At 47.8% G+C, this 19,743-nt stretch overlaps 7 protein-coding genes across 10 annotated transcripts; 4 read left to right on the top strand and 3 right to left on the bottom strand.

Moving 5' to 3' along the window:
- The first annotated feature begins 42 nt into the window (after positions 1–42).
- On the top strand, positions 43–4,000 carry BDBG_05072 (pre-rRNA processing protein Utp22). The gene has a single exon (XM_002624257.2). It carries the CDS (start codon positions 436–438, stop codon positions 3,766–3,768), a length of 3,333 nt encoding a protein of 1,110 aa, XP_002624303.1. The 5' UTR covers positions 43–435; the 3' UTR covers positions 3,769–4,000.
- BDBG_05071 lies at positions 3,625–8,767 on the bottom strand. 2 transcript variants are annotated; one of them, XM_031721971.1, is made up of 5 exons: positions 8,298–8,763; positions 7,687–8,222; positions 7,467–7,615; positions 4,419–7,406; positions 3,705–4,285 (listed from the first exon to the last, which is right to left on the bottom strand). In XM_031721971.1, the coding sequence occupies exons 2-5, from the start codon at positions 8,134–8,136 to the stop codon at positions 4,090–4,092; spliced, it is 3,783 nt and encodes a 1,260-aa protein (XP_031578732.1). In that variant the 5' UTR covers positions 8,137–8,222; positions 8,298–8,763; the 3' UTR covers positions 3,705–4,089. The 2 variants fall into 2 exon arrangements, with proteins under 2 accessions (XP_002624302.1, XP_031578732.1); XM_002624256.2 differs by having other exon boundaries at positions 3,625–4,285; positions 7,687–8,767.
- Positions 8,575–10,650, top strand: BDBG_05070 (ubiquitin carboxyl-terminal hydrolase). Its single transcript, XM_002624255.2, has 6 exons — positions 8,575–9,021; positions 9,094–9,188; positions 9,285–9,384; positions 9,466–9,647; positions 9,712–9,899; positions 9,993–10,650. The coding sequence occupies exons 1-6, from the start codon at positions 8,896–8,898 to the stop codon at positions 10,547–10,549; spliced, it is 1,248 nt and encodes a 415-aa protein (XP_002624301.1). The 5' UTR covers positions 8,575–8,895; the 3' UTR covers positions 10,550–10,650.
- On the bottom strand, positions 10,585–14,720 carry BDBG_05068 (F-box domain-containing protein). Its single transcript, XM_031721970.1, has 5 exons — positions 14,022–14,720; positions 13,775–13,928; positions 12,631–13,679; positions 11,213–12,532; positions 10,585–11,130 (listed from the first exon to the last, which is right to left on the bottom strand). Exons 1-4 carry the CDS (start codon positions 14,444–14,446, stop codon positions 12,358–12,360), a joined length of 1,803 nt encoding a protein of 600 aa, XP_031578731.1. The 5' UTR covers positions 14,447–14,720; the 3' UTR covers positions 10,585–11,130; positions 11,213–12,357.
- On the top strand, positions 10,722–13,495 carry BDBG_05069 (uncharacterized protein). Its single transcript, XM_002624254.2, has 2 exons — positions 10,722–11,149; positions 11,253–13,495. Exons 1-2 carry the CDS (start codon positions 10,969–10,971, stop codon positions 12,158–12,160), a joined length of 1,089 nt encoding a protein of 362 aa, XP_002624300.1. The 5' UTR covers positions 10,722–10,968; the 3' UTR covers positions 12,161–13,495.
- BDBG_05067 (RING-14 protein) lies at positions 14,720–19,673 on the bottom strand. Of its 3 annotated transcripts, none has more exons than XM_031721968.1 (4): positions 18,947–19,673; positions 16,537–18,831; positions 15,432–16,463; positions 14,720–15,351 (listed from the first exon to the last, which is right to left on the bottom strand). In XM_031721968.1, the coding sequence occupies exons 2-4, from the start codon at positions 16,784–16,786 to the stop codon at positions 15,215–15,217; spliced, it is 1,419 nt and encodes a 472-aa protein (XP_031578730.1). In that variant the 5' UTR covers positions 16,787–18,831; positions 18,947–19,673; the 3' UTR covers positions 14,720–15,214. The 3 variants fall into 3 exon arrangements, with proteins under 3 accessions (XP_031578730.1, XP_031578728.1, XP_031578729.1); XM_031721969.1 differs by lacking the exon at positions 18,947–19,673 and having other exon boundaries at positions 14,720–15,166; positions 15,247–15,351; positions 16,537–17,205; XM_031721967.1 differs by having other exon boundaries at positions 16,537–19,673.
- BDBG_05066 (DnaJ like subfamily A member 5) lies at positions 17,580–19,541 on the top strand (the record flags this gene model as incomplete). Its single annotated transcript, XM_031721966.1, has 2 exons — positions 17,580–17,695; positions 17,852–19,541. 2 exons carry the CDS (start codon positions 17,580–17,582, stop codon positions 19,491–19,493), a joined length of 1,758 nt encoding a protein of 585 aa, XP_031578727.1. The 3' UTR covers positions 19,494–19,541.
- Positions 19,674–19,743: the final 70 nt, after the last annotated feature.

The following is a 19,743-nucleotide window of genomic DNA, read 5'->3' as shown; positions in this document are numbered from 1 at the left end:
CATGGCCAATTTATACACATTTTTTAGCAAGCGGCGTCTTGCAAGTCTTTTCCAAATCAATTACATGCTTAACAAGGGTCAGCTATTGTATTTTCTATTTTCTTCAAATAACTAGGTATATTCATCTAGCAAAAATGCGCACTATACGGCCAATATTTACAACAGCTAGACCTGCGTATTACAATACCGATACACCAATAAAATACACTACTTCATTCTCCAACCGCAAAAAAGAAAAAAAGTTGAAGCTTCAAAACGTCTCCAGCAACAACAGGCCGCAAAAGCTTCGAAATTTGAGGCTTTTCAGGAACCGCCATAACGACGGTAGGCCACAAAGGCATTTTTGCTGAGACTCCAGTTCAAGCGCCATTTGCCTGCCATTGGCCCTTTTCTACTTTTAATTCCAGTCTCAATTCACGGTCTCGCGCCTTCGCAATGGCAGAAATCAGCGCAAAACGAAGAAAGCTAAGTATTGGGGATGGAGCTCAACAACCTACCAGAAATGGAACCAAATGGATGGAAAGCCGGTCGCGATCGGATGCCCCTACAGCTGAGCTTGCCGTTGCCAGCGGAGTGTTCAAGTCCAATGTCTTCAAGTTGCAGGTGGATGAATTGCTCTCGCAACTCCGGCCAGACCATGGCAAGCTACATTCCCGAGTCGAAAAGCCGTTGCGGAAGCTGAAAAGCATAATCGAAAACATACCAGCTATCCCTCCCAAAACCGTGTCTGAGGCGGAGAAGGAGCTGCGAAAGCGATCGGGGGTTATTGCTCCATTCCCAGACCCACGTCCTGCGAAGGATACAAAGTATACACTGGAATATGCCGCACCTGCGAATATCAACGTCGTTGGGAGCTTTGCAGTCAAGACCGAAATAAAATCGAAGCTTACAACAATTGATCTCGCTGTCACTATCCCGCGTTCCCTGTTCCAAAAGAAGGATTACCTCAATTATCGATACTTCCATAAACGTGCATACTACATAGCATGCATTGCAGCAGGGATTAAAGAAGCCGCGGAGCCAGGTTTTAAGATAAGCTGGAGTTACCAAGATGGGGATACACTGCGTCCTGTTATTCTGGTGGAACCCACAGAGGGTGCCGATGAAGCCTTCATCCGCTCCAAATCCCGCATCCGCATCCTCACTGCCATCGAGGAGGATATTTTCCCGACCTCCGTCACTGTTCCCACCAGCAACAACATTCGAAAGAAAAATGCGGATCACGCTCAACAACAAGATTCTACTCAGGCAGTGGACCATGCCCCTACCCCAATATACAACGCTGCTATTCGATCTGAGGCATCTGTTTCGGGCTTCTTGAGACTTCAATATGCGGCAAGTGTCAAGTGTCCAGCCTATCCGGACGCATGTATCCTCGGACGAATTTGGCTTCAGCAGAGAGGCTTTGGAACCTCCTTTACACAAGGTGGTTTCGGCCATTTTGAGTGGGCGACTGTCGTGGCTTTGCTTCTTGAAGGAGGCGGTCCTAATGGGAAACCGCTTCTCTCCCCGAGTTACAGCAGCTATCAAATCTTCAGGGCAACAATTCAGTTCCTTTCTGGCAAGAATCTTACCCAACCATTCATGTTGGATGCAGCTGGGATCTCGAAGCTCCCACCATCTGACGTGCCCGTTTTCTTTGATGGAAAAAGAGGCGTGAACATCCTTTATAAAATGTCCTCCTGGTCCTACGCCCTACTACGCCACGAATCTCTTACGACGCTGAAAATGTTAAACGACTCTCTTTGCGACAATTTTAACGGAGTTTTCATTCTCAAAGTTGATGATCCTCTCTGCAGATTTGACCATCTTATCTCTATATCTCCGCAAACTGCTCTCTCGTCAACTCTTCGCATGGTTAAATACCAATCGTCTATCTACAAAACCCTGTTAAAGGCCTTGGGCGACAGAGCTAAACTCATCAATCTTTCCATTCCAGACACCCCTGCCTGGCCCGTTGAGCTGGGTGCCCGCCCTTCCACCAAGGAAAATGGACCATCAATCACCTTAGGTTTATTGCTTGATGCTGAACATTGTAACCGGATAGTTGACCACGGCCCTTCAGCTGAGGATAAAGAAGCCGCTGCTGCATTCCAAAAGTTCTGGGGAGACAAATCCGAACTCAGGCGGTTTAAGGATGGGAGTATCGTGGAAAGTTTGGTGTGGTCCGATCGCCAGTCAGACCCACCAATTGTGCAACAAATTGTGGCCCATATCTTGAAGTTGCATTTTGGCCTTGATGAAAGCCGCATCACTTTTGCAAGCTATGGCCTCGATGCAGAATACTTCAACGGCGTCGGCGCATTGAACCCCACTGCTCCTTTTCAACCTTATATGGATGCTTTCAGTTCTCTTGAAAAATTGCTCCAGGGCATCGATGGCCTTCCGCTCACATTACATCAGCTCTCGGCAGCTAGCCCTCTATTGAGGTATACAGCAACCCAGGTTTCGAGCAGCGGTTTAGTGCAAAACACTCCTGCCGATATCCTCCTCCAGTTTGAAGGCTCAACACGGTGGCCAGAAGACCTGACCGCCATCCAAATGACAAAACTAGCCTTTTTACTAAAGATTGCTGAACTTCTACAAGACTCCGGGGAAGTAGCCTCCTGCCAAGTAGGCCTAGAGAATGAAAACAGCAAGATCCTCAACACTTCGTTCCTCGACATCGTTCTCCCAAATACCATCACATTCCGCCTTCGCATCTACCACGACAGAGAACAAACTCTATTGGAACAACAATTGAAAAAGAAAGACCTAGCAGCGCGCCAAAAGGAAGAATTAGCCTCTGCCCTCGCCACACACAGGCGCGCTTTCATCCAAGCCCCCCGACACACACAAACAATCCGAACCCTCTCGACCCGTTTCCCCCTTCTCTCCCCAACCATCCGTCTAGTGAAAAAATGGGCAAACTCCCACCTCCTAACCCCTCACCTCCGCGACGAATTCTTAGAACTGATCGTCTGCCGCATCTTCGTCCACCCATACCCCTGGGATGCCCCCTCTAGCGTCATTACCGGTTTCCTTCGCACCCTTCACTTCCTCTCCCACTGGGACTGGCAACTGGAGCCGTTAATTGTTGATCTAAACCAGGAACTGACATCACAGCAATTATCTGAGATCCAAACGCGCTTCGACGCCTGGCGAAACATCGACCCGATGATGAACACCGTCACCCTTTTTGCCGCGTCTAACCTTGACCCCGACGGTGTCACCTGGACCCAGTTTTCGAAGCCGCCACGAGTTGTCGCGGCGAGGCTATCTGCCTTATCCAAGTCGGCTATGAGGCTCGTGACGGAGAAGAGGTTAGATTTACACGCGCCAGAACTCTTCCTATCACCCCTGACGGATTATGATTTTGTGCTCCGGTTGAATCCGAAGTACGTTTCCGGCGGCCGGAAGAAGAAGAAGGATCAAGTTGTGTTTAAGAACCTTCAGGGACTAGGTCAGGGGGGACTCGATGGTGATATGACGGGGTTTAAGCCCGCTGCTGCCTTTGTGGATGAGTTGACCTGTTTGTACGGGCATGCTATTGTATTTTTCCATGGGGATGGGGAGTCCGGGGGCGGCATCATTGCCGGAGTTTGGAATCAGCAGACGACGAAACCACGGGGCTGGGGGTTGAAGATTGGTTATTCGACTGTTCCATCGAATGTTGAAGGAGGGGCGGAGGAAAATGGGGCGGAGCTCATGCCTAACAGGACAGCGATTTTGAATGAGATTGCCACGATAGGTGGCGAGCTTGTCGAGAAGATTCAGGTTAATCGGTAAAAATACGAATAGGTAGATAGGAGAACAAAGTAGAAAAATTTCATTTATCAATACGTTATAGATTTTAACATTTCCTCCTTTTTACAATAAAAAGAGCAACAATAAACTACACAAAAAATATAAGGGAAACTGACAAACGGTGACCTAAAATAACGCCGATGCTATGTAATCCCCCCCATTCTCTCATCATTAGGGACAAACAAACGAGATCCACACATTAACCCAACCCCTCGGCCTATCAAGGCTCTATAGACGCAAATAAATCTATATTACACAAGGGGGCGGGCCATCTAATCTGTATATGAGGCGACATGCCTGTCACTAGCCTCTTTTCCGCCCGCCCGATCCTGCTGCATCCTGGGTAGAGAACGAGCAGTACTTGTCTTTGATCGCAACAACTTCGTAGCTACCTTCGTCAGATGTTCGGATAGTTTTGGTGTGTTCATAGGATATGTCGTGTTTAGTATCCAAAACCTGTGATTTCTTCCCCTTCCGGTCTATTGAACTGCGCGTATATCTGTGCAGGAAGAGCAAAGTCAGTCTTTCATCTCAAAAGCAACCAAAGACGCCAAAAATAAGACGACGCAGAAGGAGTAGGATACGACAATAGAAAACAAACAGCAGGGAGGGAGTGAAAGGGAGTAACTTACGTGAACTCAAACGGCGGAGTTCCCCAAAACTCAAATACCATCTCAGCTTCTCCACCCTCATGTATCTCGACAACAGAAACCGATCCACGACTGACTCTCACGCTAGGCATTTCATGGATAGTCTTGGTGATATTCTTGTACGCTTTGCACTTCCCACTTGCCCCGTCGCTCACGGCCGTAATAACAAATTCACCTGGTTTTTCCGCAATGCGGCGGAAGCTAGTATTCGGCACAGTAGCTTTCCGCTCCACGCCGTTAAAAGTATAATATACCTCGAACGGCGCGTGACCAGATAGCGAAAAGGAGAGGCGCTCTCCAACGCAATAGTCCACCTGCGCTTCCAGCGGTAGAATGGTCGGGACATCTGAAATAGCCACTCGAACGGAGGAGCCTTCGTATTCTGTGGTGCGTTGGCAGCCACGCGCATCCCGGACTTTCTGGATGCTGATGACGTGCTGTCCTAGGTCGAGGTATCGTCGCGGGATGGGTAAGTTGTACCGGTTGGAGTCTACGTGTGGTATGGATAGCACCTCCGGCTTCGATACTGAAGAATGTTTGATCCCAATCTCTAGGGAGAACGGCGGAACCCCTTCCAGAATTATAGGGATTACTTCCTCCGCATTGCCTTCTTCTTTACAGAATCCGTATATATGGTTGGGTTGTTCAAAGCGAGCAGAAGGGCGAGGATTGACTTGTTGGGTAACGGTGAGCGGCGCATGTTTCTTATGATCGAAGCTATAGAGATTATCACCCAGTTCAATAATCTTATAGGAATAGACGCCCGGTTTTGAGGTGTCCATTCGTAGAGATGCAGAACCCAATGCCGCTGTCATTGTCTTGAGGCTCATAGAGATCCCGCCAGTAACTAGCCGACGCTGTTGCTCGTACCTAACCGTGTAAGGAGGTGTGCCATCGAATTTCACCTCCATGAGATCCTCATCACCCTCGCAAACCTCTCGTTTTTCTAGAACATCCTTATCTTCAACGGAAATGCCATCGATAGTTGTAATTCTTGGTCCAGGGATCCAAGCAATTTCGAACATGCTTGCTTTTTTGTCAACAGAACCGGGACACGTAGAATCGTTGACTTCGATGATTTCATATCGTCCACGTTGGGTGAGTTGGACAACACTGTTCTCATTATATAGTGTCCTTTCGATGAGAGGCATCGAAGGGTCATCAAGGTTTTGAAATCTGACGGTCCACGGCGCCACTCCTTCCAACCGTAGTGGTACCTCCACTTTCTTGTCCTCCAGAGCAAGGATGCTGCGTTTCTTGTCGAGTAGACCGAAGGCAACCTGAGGTCTCTTAGGTCGGACATCAATCTTGATTTCCTCCTTTAACAGCCTCTTGCAATTTGACTTATCTTTCACACTTGTCAAACCTAGAGTATATCCACCGCCGTCAACAAGATCATCAGTAACAACAGTCGCTATTTCATGCTCGCTCCGAAGCGTATGTTTCATCCGTTTCCCGTTATGAACGAGCTCGTACTGTAGTTCCCATGGAGCCTCTCCAACGAAGAAGACATCAACCGAAACAGGTTCACCAAAGCAGGCTTTGCGACTGGTCACATGACCCAAGAATTGTGCGGAAGCAGGAGGCTTCACATCTTGCTCCAGCGTCGGAACCTTGCCCTTCAATGATTGGGGCTGATAAACGCGATCTGATATGTCAAGGAATTCGTACTTATAATGTCCTGCTTCTGCTGGAGTAAAATCGATTTGGCTCCTCAGAGAGTCGATGGATATGAGACGCGTCTGAACTCCGGTAGTCGTTTCGATATTATACCGAATTTGAAACGGAGGTGTACCAATCAGGTCGAGATCTACAAGAAGGCCAACCGAATTATTTGCACACTTGTCATATAGCTTTTCGTAGCGCAAGTTAATACTTGGCTCAGGAGGGTTATGAAGGAAGCAAGACGCAGGTTCGAAGATCTCCCCTGAACAAAATTGGCTGGAGATAGCAGTAAGGCTATACCATCCTGGCTCTTTGATTCGAGGTTTGTGGTTGACACTTTGAAGGTTGACTTGTTGCACGGAGGGAGGAATGGAAGTATCATCCTGAGTAGCCTCGCTCCTGAAGGAGTACGTCAACGTATAGGGAGCGTCAGCTGGCTCGTCGCGTCCAACGGAATGGAAATGAACGGGGAGATCGATGGAAGAGTCTTTCGCGACTTGGAGGTAGGATTGGGCGTTGCATCCAGTCAATGAAACACGAGGTCGCTCATGAACTAAGAATTTCTGAGTTTGGGGCGAAGTCTTTACAGGCTGTTGGTCACCATCGTCAAGAATAAGAGAATAGTTGGCGACATTTCCACAGGCATCGTGGACCTCTTCAATAGAATAGATCCATTCACCCCCAATGCTCAGCGATTCGTTAAGCGGGACCTCAATTCTCTGAGACTGCGCCCAGCTAATTTCTGTGTCCTTTGGATCTATCAGGGAGCCAACTCGAACCTGATTGGTGAGAGGTGATCTAAAATTTTCTGGCTGAATACTCTGGAACGAGACGCCGTGATCGATGCAATTAACCTTACGACTGTATTTGATCTTCAAAGGGGGTGTCCCCTCGACTACCAGCGTCAAGTCTGACAGCTCGCCCTTGCATCGGTTGTCCGCCGAAGTCCGAATAACCGCTTTCGGGCACGCAGCAACCAGGGTGTCAAGTGGGCTGCGCCTAACTTCAAGCTTCGAATCGTCCACGACTCTTTGTAGCTGGTAAATTCCTGTTTTTCTAACTGGAAATAGCAAATCTCTTGGGCTATACTTATCCGAACTCGGATGACCCTTATTCGCTAACTTCATCATCTGCTTCAGTTGTTTGGATAGAATTGAAATAGTCTCATTCTGGCCAGACTCGAGGTCAACTCGTAATAGATCAATGATTATCGGCGTAGTCTGATTCACACGGATTGGTAACATCGCCTGGGTTGTCTGGCCATCGATACAAAACGAGGTTTGCTCTGGGTTCAGTACCGCGGACCTAAAACTTTTTGTCAGTCATCAATATTAAGCGGGAATATTTGGGGGACAAACAACTCACCCTTCAGGGAGGATATGAATAATTTGCTTGCCAAGAATCAAAGACGAATTACGGAGGATATCAGCCGGCCTAACCCTTCTTTCTGATATGGAAAGCTCCCTGTCATAAGCCAACTTGACCAGGGCAGCCATCCACGACTCTATAGGTATCTGCTTTAAGATTATTATACATCTTTGGTGTATTTTGGCATTGGAGGGGACTTCATTCATCGTAAACTTACAGGAATGCGGAACATCAAAAAGGCATTGGCAACAGCATGCACCATGAATACCGCCAACGTAGTCGAAAACGCCCATTCTAACCACGGTATCCGCAGAGCAGGGAGACCGAACAAGAAGATGCCGTCAATTGAGACCCATTTTAAGAAGAGCCAGGTTGAATCAAAATCATCTGACGAGGTCCAGAATTCGTACATGCGCCACGCATTCAGGGCCATGTAGAAAGCCACCACATATAGTCTCTGAGACGGGGCATCGATAACACTGAAGGGAATAAGCGGCGCGCTTGTATCGTCCTGTTCCAGCCTCACTGGTGCGGGTTTCTCGTTTCGAAGGCTCCGCATCCGGGCTTCGAGTGGAGTCCCTCTCGGTCCATCGCTGAGGGTTCTGTAACGTGGGGAATGGCGGGGGGTTTGGGGGAAGGAAGATCGGAGTCGAGGAGTGCCGTTCATGACATGCTTGGGGGGGCTTGGTTACGGCAAGGGAGTTGTAAAGGTACACACGATAGCCGGCTTTTCATTCCAGGTCCCATCCAAGCCTACGGGAAAAGAGAAAGTTCAGGATGGACAGAGTTGTTAGATTTAAACGAGTCGCGAAAAGATGGTTAACTGACCCTGTCAGTACCATGCACTCCAGCTTGCGATTCCCGTCGTAATGAGGTTGTTCTCCAGATATGTTAGGAGAGCAGGCAAATCAAAGGCGAAAGCTCGCTCTCGCAAAGGATTTACTTCAACCCAAGCTGCAACTAGCCGGTGAAATCCACATACAAAGGAGAGAAAGGCAAATAAGCAAAAGAGAAAAGAGTGGACGTATGCTGGATCTTCCTCTCCCTAGCTGATAGGGCCTGTTTGTCGACCTGTGGCTGCGGATATCAAGTTGATAAGTATGTAGTTGTATGCTCTGCGCGAGAAAAAAAAATGCTTGTCGACGCGTGAGGTTGGTGCCAAGACATCGCCAAATATTTAATAACTATTTAAATACTCCAACCCAACAACCACCGATCAGCGTCAGAAGCTCCAGTGCGAGATGTGGAAACGTTTGAAGATTGAATATCTATGCAGTAGAGGAGTGAAGGAATCTCTATTCTTTATTTGTCCGTTATCTGTGTTTCATCCTTCTTGTTGTTCGAAGAAATACCTTATATAAAAAAACCACCACGATCATCACTTCAACTTTCAGATACTCAAGTTCACCCGCTAGATTAGTACAAGATGACAGATCGGGCAAAACGACGACGGCTCAATCCGCCAAAAACCTTTGAGGCTTTGCCACTGCAGCCGTTAACAAAAGCTGATAAAGCTCACTGGAACGGCTTCTGCGAGATCGAATCGGAGCCAGTATGTCTACGGGAGGCCCTACGCGTTGATAGTTAATATATCTTCCTTCAAAGCTAATATGACATTGAAAAGGCTCTTTTTAATGTTATGCTACGGGACTTTGGTGTTAAGGGGGTTAAAGTGCAGGAGGTTGTGTCGCTAGATGATGAGATGCTAGAGTTCCTCCAGTATGCCACATCCTTATATCTCTTGATAGCACCCTCAATTCAATAATTCAATAATAATTTATGATATTTTTGACTAATTCCAATTTATCGAAACAGCAAACCGGTCTATGGGCTCATATTTCTCTTTCGGTGGAAGGAAGATGACCCAGATAAACAGGAGTCAAGTTGCCCAGAGGGCATTTGGTTTGCGAATCAGGTTCGCTTCCGTATCTCCCAACAATGAGGGCATGCAAAGCAAAATACATCTACTAAAGATTCACCTTTTTTTTCTTGTTAGACATCAAGCTACGCTTGCGCAAGTGTTGCGCTGCTGAACATTATCAACAATGTCGATGAGATTGAACTAGGGGAAGAACTGCAGCATTTCAAAGACTTCACGATGTCGTTTACCCCAGCATTGCGTGGGGACGCAATCGGCAATTTCGAATTTGTTAAACGCGTCCACAACTCGTTTGCGAGGTAGGTCTAATATCGCCTAATCACAATAGAAAAACAGATAACTTATTCCAAGCTCAAACCACAGAAAAATGGACGTCCTCAACACCGACCTCCAGCTAAAGACTGAAGCTATGAACCGAAAGTCCAAGGCGAAGAAATTGAAAAATCAGGATTATGATGATAGCGAAGCTGGCTTTCATTTCATCGGCTTCGTCCCAGCAAAAGGGAAGCTATGGAAGTTTGATGGGCTGGAGCGCCAGCCTCAAAATTTAGGTAGGCTATCACTTCATTCCCTGCCTCAAAGCCAAGTTTCTTTAATTTTCCCTTCCCTTTCAGTTTCCTTTAACTAACCCCCTTTCATTCAAGGCGACTGCTCGGGTGATAAGTGGTTGGATCTAGCGAAGCCTGAAATTCTTTCAAGGATGGCAGAATATGAGGAGGGTCAGATTGAGTTTTCGATCCTGGGACTGGTTAAAGACCCTCTGATCGATTTGAAAGCACGGCTTGCTACAAACATCAAGTGCATCGCCACTATAGACGAGCAGCTATCTACTCTTGGCGCTTCCCCATTGGAACTGGATGACCCAGCAACGACCGTCGATGGAAACGTTAACGGTATTGGGCATGATCCGTTCCTCAATATCGCGCGGGAAGAGGTGGAGCGAGCTGACGTGCCGGAAGATCTCAGAGCCAAATACATATCCGCAACCCCAGATGAGTTGGCAACGTATCGAGAGGAGCTCGTCATTGCTCAAAAGGATACACGAATAATGATCAGTGAAGAGGAACAATCTCATCGAGCCGATGAGGACTACGCGGCGGCCAGAAGACATGATTACGGCCCTGCTGTGCACACCTGGGTGAGTCTTCTTGCACGCAAGAAGGTCATTGAAGGGTTAGTTGAGGAAATACTGGCGTATTGAATTATTGGGGTATGGCAGTTCGTTGAAATATTAATTTTGTATTATATATAAGGAATGATATTTGTGCACCCAGTATTTTACCGTTTTATGAAGCACATGATGAAGCATCGTGTATCTCTTCGTTTCAAGGGGTTGTTTAAAATTTCCGTAGAGCGTACAAACCAAAAACGGACAAGCCTTCATTGACCGTGAATGCCCTCAATCAACACTGACATATATAACTATTCATTCATTCATCTTCAACGAAAGAAAAGGAGTGGGTTGTGTCTCGCGCCACAATAAAAACCGCCAAACACGAGCCCCGCACACGCGACTTTTCTCTAAATATAGATAGAACCTTCACCCAGGAACAACGGCGGGTTTTTTCGAGAATTGTCAGGATTCAAACATAGTCTACACAATCCGAAAGAGAAAAAAGAATGACCTCCGATCCAGAAGATACAGAGCTGAAGTTGGAAGTGGACCTAATGACGCTCGACTACCTGCTTTACAAGACAATAATCGCGGTGGTTGAGGACCGAGTGGCTCAACGGAATGGCGAGCAGGCACAGTCGAGGCATAGAACTAAAAATGGAGATAATCTTCTGGGGATATTTGACGGTTAGTTTTCTTTTAATTGAATTTGTTTAGCTGTATTTCAAATCAATGCGGTGGTTGAGGTACCTGGTATTTAACTATAAAACTAATTATTACTCGCGGGCAGGATTCATGCAAATATTTCGATACAATCATCTCAACAATACCAGCAGCGACAGCAAGGATAGGAATGATAGAAATAACACTGATCTTAATAATAATAATGCAAACTTCCCCATACACGTGAAAATCAAACTTCAGATTCTCACTGTTACAAATCTCTTGTGCCGACGGTATACTCGGAGCTCCCGCACTTTTCTCCCGTCAGAAGACGCGCTCCAAGCCCAAAGAAAGCAGAACAAGGAGCGTGCAGAGCGCTGGCTACTTCAAAATGAAGATCACAAAATCAGCTGCGGGGATGGAAGTACGCGGGTTATGGATGACAGGTCGTTTCTAGAGCGGAATCGACGGGACATGTACTTGCACATGGGCATCCCTTGCGAAGATGGTGATGACAATACACCCATCGTCACCCTCCTAGATATTTTACCAGAGTGTATATCTCTCTGCGGGATGATCTACCACCACGACATACCAGACGTCAGCTGGATGGAATTGCCGGTTCGGTTTATGTTGTTTGCTGCTATTGAGGAGATTCTGTTACAGGGCAAATCTATAACGGAAGCAGCAAATGAGGCGTTTGCGTGGGATTATCCTTACAAATTCGAGGGTGATGATGATGATGAAAATTTTGCACAAGATTATAAAGCTCAGGTTGCCCAATGGGAGTCTGTGAGGGAATCAGTGAAAGCATCCCTTCTTGGCGCTGATGGAGACAAAGGGTGGGAGTCACGTATAGGGGAAATATTAGAGAAATGTCCCTTCATAAGATTTGAGGAATATGTCATGGAATGGTTGGCTGCATTGCTCAAGTTCCAAAATATGCCTATTCTTGTGCAGCTAGAGGATGGGAAGTTGGAAGGGCTGACATTACAAGAGACCGCTGCATTGATGGATAGAGTTGGTATCCAATAAGGCTATTTGCGCAGCCCAAGAAGGTTTTTTATTTTCATATTTAAAGAAGTGGGAAGGGACGGGGGAACGAGAGAAATATCCAAGCCAAAGCATTATTGCCTCTATTTCGATATATGGGGGATCCATCCTAACGCCAACCATTGGTTTCCCAAAAGGAGACCCAACCCCCGCTTGTCAACCACGATCAATCACCAAGGTCAGTCATCCGGATACTCGTCTCGAATATTGCTAACGAACACCCGCGACTCCGGGTCCCACCTCTTAAAATGCTTACCAGCCAGCTTCACAAATGCTGGTGGTAACTGAGAAATTTCTGGCGACACTGGATCAATATTTTCCTCTGCCACGTATCGTACGCTTTTGTCGGATACCCTGAAAAAAAGAAGAAGAACCCAACATGTTAGCAACTGGTCCCGACCCGCATAAAAGATCGGTACAGGAGGGTGATATGGAAACAAGGAATCACGTACAAAACATGGTAGAAACTTTGATGTCTGCCACCCCGTAACCTATCAATCCCCATCCGCTGCATCCACTGCTCCCCAGCTCCGCACTCGGCGTCCCAGCCAGTAATGACAGCAACATAGTCGTACCGACGATGTCGGAACACCTGTCCGATCTTATATTTTACATGCTTATGTTCCGGCGTGCGGCTCCGCACCTGTTTCGGGATCTCATCACCCGCACGCAGGACGCGAACACTCTCCAGTAGCGGGGCATATTCCGGCAGATTCTCAAATAGCGGTATCAAGTACTCCTCGATGAGGTAGACATCCGATTGGAAATCGGAAGCAAGATTATCCATCAACGCCGGCAGATGGCGTCGCAGGGAAGCATGACCATGACCAACGTCCCGTGGTGGGAAGACGCCCGGCACCTGGCCGTCCTGGTTGGCATATTCCGCAAGGAGCATGGAAGACCAAAGCGCGGCATACTTCACGTTAACGGGATCAAGGCAGGTGTCCCGGATGCGCGGGGTCTGAAAGACCGAGTTCAGAATGTTCTTGCTGCAGCGAAGAACTATCTCCTGCACGAGCGATTCGCGCAAAAAGGTCGACCGGGACATCGTCAGGGCTCCCAAAAAGTTCAGCTGTTCCTGCAGCTCAGTTACCCGCGTTTCCTCTGTTGAGCGGAACGGGTCCATGTACATGGGATCGCCGGGTTTGCTGAGGTCCTCGAGCGGGTTTCCGTCCATATCGCGGCCTTCGGCAGGGTGTATGATGACATGAACATGGAAGGGGAATCCGCAGGGATGGGCATCAAGGCCAAGTCTCCGTGCAACATAACAGTATATAGATGAAGAAATGAGAGGAAGTGAATTATGGCCGTGATTCCTTAATGCGAGACCTATAAAATTGTGCTCAATATTGTAATACTCCCTTTTTGGGTCGATACCGGTTAGATCATGTTCCCGTAGATACCTAGCTATCCTTCTCGCTCTGTTTCGTGGGCTTAGCTCCATGATCACTGCGCAATCTTTGGACAATCGTGTTACGATACTCTCAAGGTAATTTGAGATCTACAGAGCATTGTCAATTAGAATCCCTGACCCGGGTTGAAAAAAAGAAAATGAGATGGGGGCATTAAGATGGTAACGATATCATCCCCACCTACATCGTTAAAATCCCCGGGCCCAGCTTCCAAAACGAACATGTCAAATGCCCCCAGCGCGCGTTCCAACGGGATATCCTCCTTGTTTTTCAATCTATTCCATACAGGTATAGCCATTGTCCGATGAAGGCAGCCGAGGATGGCGATGCTATGATACCTATTTTTTTATTCAAATTAGATTAGTATCGGTCGCCATAAATGACCAGGTTCAAAGAGGGTTAAATCAATCAAAAACAAATAAATAACCCACCGTCTCGCCAAATGATCCTCCCACTCCTCCCCAACCGTCGCATGGCGCAGCAACGTATCCTTCGCATCATACCCAAACTGCACAATGCGATGCGTTTTCTCAATCCTCCCCGTCTGGTTCATAAGAATACTATCTAACATCTGCGTGGTGGTGACATCAATGCGGCGCCGAAGCGCATAGAGCGCCTTCCAGTCCACCGCGCTGACAGGCCCAGCCAATCGTCGTTGGAACTCATGGCGGTGGTCCCAGAATTTGAAATCTTTCTGGCAGTACAGGCGCCAGAGGAGAGGAACGTTTGTCGCGCTTTGGAAACGGCGGGATGTGCGTTCTAGGGTTAGTGCTGTGCTTGCGGGAGAGTAGCAGAGAATGGTGTGCAAGACTTCGTCTGGGAGGCTGTCGAGGGTGGGGCGGACTGCCCATGCCATTTTTTATGGATTGTTGGAGTGGAGGCGGTTCGCAGAGCGATAACAATGTGATGGAAATAATTTCATAGCAAGAGAAAACGGCAGAAGGAATGAAACTGGGGATTGAATGGAGGAAACATTGTTGTGCGCGGAGATAAGCTTGGTATGGATTTTGGTGTTTGGATTAGCAGGCCAACTCCGCACGCTGAGCCGAGCGGCAATAGAGTTACAATTGCATCATACCAAGGTACCGGAATGTGATGCTGGAGCTGGGGCCTTAGAAATGGCTGCAAATTGAGGCTGAAGTTTGGCTTTTAAATGATTAATTATGCAAGTTACATACAGCTATAAACAATATAGACATCAATCGGGGTATTATATACATGATATCGTCATTCACAGTTCCCATCCCATCCACCATTCCACTTAAAAATCATCTGCGGATGAAGAGGAATATACTTGGGTTCAACTGCCCTTGTAGCAAAGTTGTAAACGCTGTTCAGAGCAATGTGATCACAGCCGCCAGCCCTCCTAGCTGGCTTCGTCCTGGTAGCACAACAGAAGTCATACCCAGCAAGCAACGAAGCGAAAAAGTTCCCTAGGCTTGACTCCCCCAAGTTCATGGACACGACGGGGTCTTGCCTTTTCCCCGGGAACAGGGAGATAATCCTGGAAGTTAGTGGACAACTCGTTCCTCGTGCTATCATGTCAGGTCGTATTAATTGTGATTAAAGACCGTCGCTAAAATAAAAAATTAACAAAACTAGGCAGATCGAAATACATAGCACGCTACATCACAGAGCAAGAATCGTAAGAATTACCATAAAGATCAACCATCGCGGCTCTCTCGTTTTCCTTTTGCTTGGCCTTCGTCTCCTTTGGGAAACTGGCCGCAAGGAATGCAAGAAGTTCCATGTCCAGATTTGCTATACATCATGTCAGCTTACGATGTCACACAGACTTACCCACACGTGGCAAAAGGAGTGAAACCAAGACGTTAACATACCGCCTGTAGCTGACAATACAACCTCCTCTCGACAAAGGGCACATTTGTCCTGTTTAGCCCTTTGCATAACAACCAAGCAACGGATGCAGAAAACATGGTTACACCGCAGTCGCACGGGTTTAAACGAAATATTAAAACAGATAGGACACAGATAGTCGTCCAACTGAGGTATGACAGTAAGGACTTCTTCGGAAATCGTGTAACAGACGGCTTTGGCCATTGTTTCGGCCAAAAACGCCTCAACCACCATGAGTTCTGGAAAAATTGTCCCGGCAGGGAGAGCGGTGCGCTTGTCAAACTTTTTCAAGATCTTGTAGAGCGCGGTGCGATTGATCTCTTGGAACTTCAGGTTTTGCAGCAGTGCGTTGTTGATGCACAGGAACGTCTCAAGCGCAGCACGACCCTCCTTTCCAAGCTTTTTTATCCGCCGGTCCTTCGTCAAGGTAGCTTGAAATTTTTCCAGCTGCTGGCTGGCGGCTTTGGAGTCTCTCTGGCCCGAACCTTGCTCATCGGTACAGAAAAACACTTGCATATCTATATACAGTCGAAATATCTCTCTCCAAGTATATAGAGCGGACTGCGATCTTCTGAATTGAGGTTTCGTTATCTTAACAATTTGCTGGCGCAAGTTTTTGGCCCGTTCATTCAGTACGATCTGTTCTCGTTCTTGGAGCTTGTCCAGGCCTGATAACTCTTTGTTCAGGATTTGGAAAAATTCGGAGTCGGCGGAGAGCGGTATCTCGACGGAATGCGCTGTTTCGGCGTTTTCATCTACGCTCTCGAGGGATATCCTCCGTTTGGCAAGACTTAATTCCCCATCGGCAACCACTTCCAGGCAGCCGTCGTCAGTGAAAGATCCCAACTCAGAGTCCAGTCTAGCCAAAGTAGCCGCAGGTATCGGAAGGGGAATTTTGTTCAGTTGCTGAAGAAACTCGAGGGTTCGAGGAGAGACGAAAGCATCAATCGGGGAGCCATCCATGGGGTCGATTACGAAGGTCAATTTCGGCAGCCAAAACGAGGTGAAAGGGTTTTCTGCAAAAAATAGTTAGGCCTCCTATCCAAAAACAAGGGGTATCATTCATAGCTCGAACCGGCCAAAACTTACTGCTCAGGGAATACTGGAAGCCAAAAGGCCGGCTATCATCGCCAGCACCATCATACCCTCGCGCCTTGGCCGCTTGGCTTTGATGCCAGAGCAGGTTCAGGATTTCCGGGCGTAATCCCAGGGATAGCAGCTCCGTACACACCTTTTTGATGCATTTCTTGAGGCGCTTATAGGAGATTGCAGACTGAACCCACTGGGCAGGGTAATCCTCAGCGTTGAGGATCTGTGTGTAGTCACGCGCAAACTTCATTACTGGAGTCGTTTAAACGGATAGTAGGTACTATTTAACCAACTCCAACAGGGTATTCCTATGCGCAGCAAAAGAAGATGATGATGATGATGAAGCAAAGAGAGAAGTATTTATCTTTTTCGCAATAACCTATTTGTATAGGGATAACCACCACCATCAAGGATGTCGCATTTCAGAGGCGTGGAGAACAGGAGCGCGGCCCGATATCTTGGAGATGTAGGAGAGAACCGGTCGAGAGCAAATATACATTGCAGTAGCTTGAGGATATTTCGTTTATAGCAGCCTCGGAGGGTGGTTTGTAGAGGGTCCCAGGGGCAGATGGCGGGCAAATCGACGAAATAGATGGAAGTTATATATACATGCATGTATACACAGTACACAGACAGATGAATGACTTTTGACAGCAACTTCCAGGGTTTTTTTTGGATCCCCCGTGGCCAGATGCCAAGCCTGCCAAGCATTCAAACCCAGAGGGCGCCACGTGCTGTCTTCCGACCGTAATACCCGAATGACACCGAAAAATACCACTAACAAGCGCTTTTCTTACCATCTCGAACCAGTTCCATACCATACCATACCACCCCTCCGTACGCAATGACGTCGGGTCTTGGCCCGCTCCGCATTCAATCGATGACTAAGCCGTCGCATTGTGGACAAAAGCTTAATATTTTGATCGTTTGGCGGTCCTCGTTGTTAAGCTCAGGACCTCCAAGGGATTTCACAAAATCACCGCGCCAATCATTTTCCTTCTCTCCAGCACATTGTCTGTGCTGCTATCGACAAAGAGGAGTCCATGGGCCAGAGCCAGTCCTCCACTGCGGGGGGGAACAGTGGCGCCCCAGCTAATGAGGAAAGGAAGACGGATTACTACGAGCTGCTGGGTTTGGGAAGAACCGCTACAGAAGAGGAGTGCGCCTCATCCCCCAGTTTGGTTTTGATTTGATTTTTAAATGCCCTATCTTATGTGCTATGCTGGTAGCCGATCCCAGCGTAGCACGAGAGTATTAGGAAATGCGGTGGTGAAACCTGAGACTAATTTGATTTTATCCCCTTCTCCCCGCACAGGATCAAAAAGGCTTATAAGAAAAAGGCACTAGAACACCACCCAGACAGAAACTATGGTAATGTAGAGGCTTCCACCGCCATCTTCGCTGAGATCCAGGCCGCCTACGAAGTCCTATCGGACCCCCAGGAGCGTGCCTGGTATGACTCCCATCGGGACGCCATTTTGGCGGGCCACAATGGCCCCGCGGCTGCGCAGTATTCCCATAATATCAAAATGACAACCGCAGACGATATAACGCAGCTCATCATGAAATTCAACCCCCGTATGGATTTCTCAGATGCGCCGTCTGGCTTCTTTGGCGGGCTGCGGGAAACTTTTGAGCAACTGGCGGAAGAAGAGGCACTGGCGTGCCAATGGGGTGACTTGGAACCCGTCGACTACCCCTCATTCGGCCACAAAGATGACGATTATGACAGCATCCGCCCGTTTTACTCGATATGGAGCGGGTTTGCGACAAAGAAATCGTTCTCGTGGAAGGATGTCTATCGCTACTCGGAAGCACCCGATAGAAGGGTCCGGAGGCTGATGGAGAAAGAGAACAAACGACTGAGAGACGAGGGTATTAGAGAATTCAACGACGCTGTCCGGTCTCTCGTTGCCTTCGTGAAGAAGCGAGATCCCCGTTTCAAAGCCACCGTGCAGAATGAGGCGGAGCGGCAGAAATCTCTCCGGGATGCTGCGGCGGCGCAGGCGGCGCGCTCGCGAGCAGCAAATGAAGCGAAGTTGCACAACCAACAGATCCCAGAATGGGCACGGAGTGAAGAGACAGAGGAAGAAATGTTCAGCAGCAGTAGTGAATCTGTGATTGAACAAGACTATTTCGAGTGTGTCGTCTGTCGAAAAAACTTTAAGAGTGAGAAACAGTTCGACGCGCATGAGCGGAGTAAGAAGCACATCAAAGCTGTCAAGCAGCTTCGTTGGGAGATGAGAGCGGAGGATAAACACATTCAGCAACTAAGCACGGAAACGAGAACGGGCACTAGCAGTTCTGGTTCAGTTCAGGATTCCACCCAAAGATCCTCGTCCGGCGCCACTACCACCCAGGAAAATGACGAGCCCATTCCCTCAGACGCGGAAGATGAGCTAGAACATACTACTAAACCAACTCACGAAGACGATCCAGATTCCATATCGGACCACCACAGCGATTTATCAGAATCAAACATAAACCAAGCCGAAGCCGAAACGCAAATTCAAGGACCAGAGGAAGCAGATGACGATAACGACACCAGCGATACAAACGAAGATTACGCGCCGCGAGCCGTTCTCGAAAACCGCTTCGCCACAGATACAACTAGTGAGAACGCCAGCCTAACCATGCTAACAGAAGACATATCGAAAACCTCCATCTCAGCCACGCCCATGGGTACTAGTAATAATGATGATGACAACGACGACGAGCCGAAGCAAGCAAAAGTAGGCAAAGCAAAGTTAAAGCGCGCCAAACGCGCCGCTGCGGCGGCGGCTGCAGCTGAAGAAGAAGGGAGGCAGGGCAAGACGTTTACATGCGCAAAATGTCACAGCTCGTTCACTTCCAAAACCAAACTATTTAACCATATCAAGGAGCTAAATCACGCGCAGCCTGTGCCTGCTACTAAATCTAATAATAAACAGGCGAAGAAGAAAGGCGCGAAGCGCTGATTTGTTGGGGGAGCCGAGGCTGCCTTTTTTTTGGTTTGTTTTAAGATTTTCGGCTTTCTATAGGACCTTTGACTGATTTGGTAGTGGGTTATATTGTTTCACTGCGGTTTTATTCGGTGCATAGCGTGGGGCGTTTCGTTTTATTTTGCAAAAAAGCATTATGATTCATGTACGGAGTACAGAGACGACTGTTCTGTTTTCATTTTTCAAGATAGAATATTTCATGTACATATATATAGTTTTATACTTC

Source organism: Blastomyces gilchristii, assembly GCF_000003855.2.
Source record: "Blastomyces gilchristii SLH14081 genomic scaffold supercont1.10, whole genome shotgun sequence".
Lineage (NCBI taxonomy): Eukaryota > Fungi > Ascomycota > Eurotiomycetes > Onygenales > Ajellomycetaceae > Blastomyces > Blastomyces gilchristii.
Note: the sequence above shows the minus strand (reverse complement) of the source record. Positions and strands in the feature narration are given on the sequence as shown.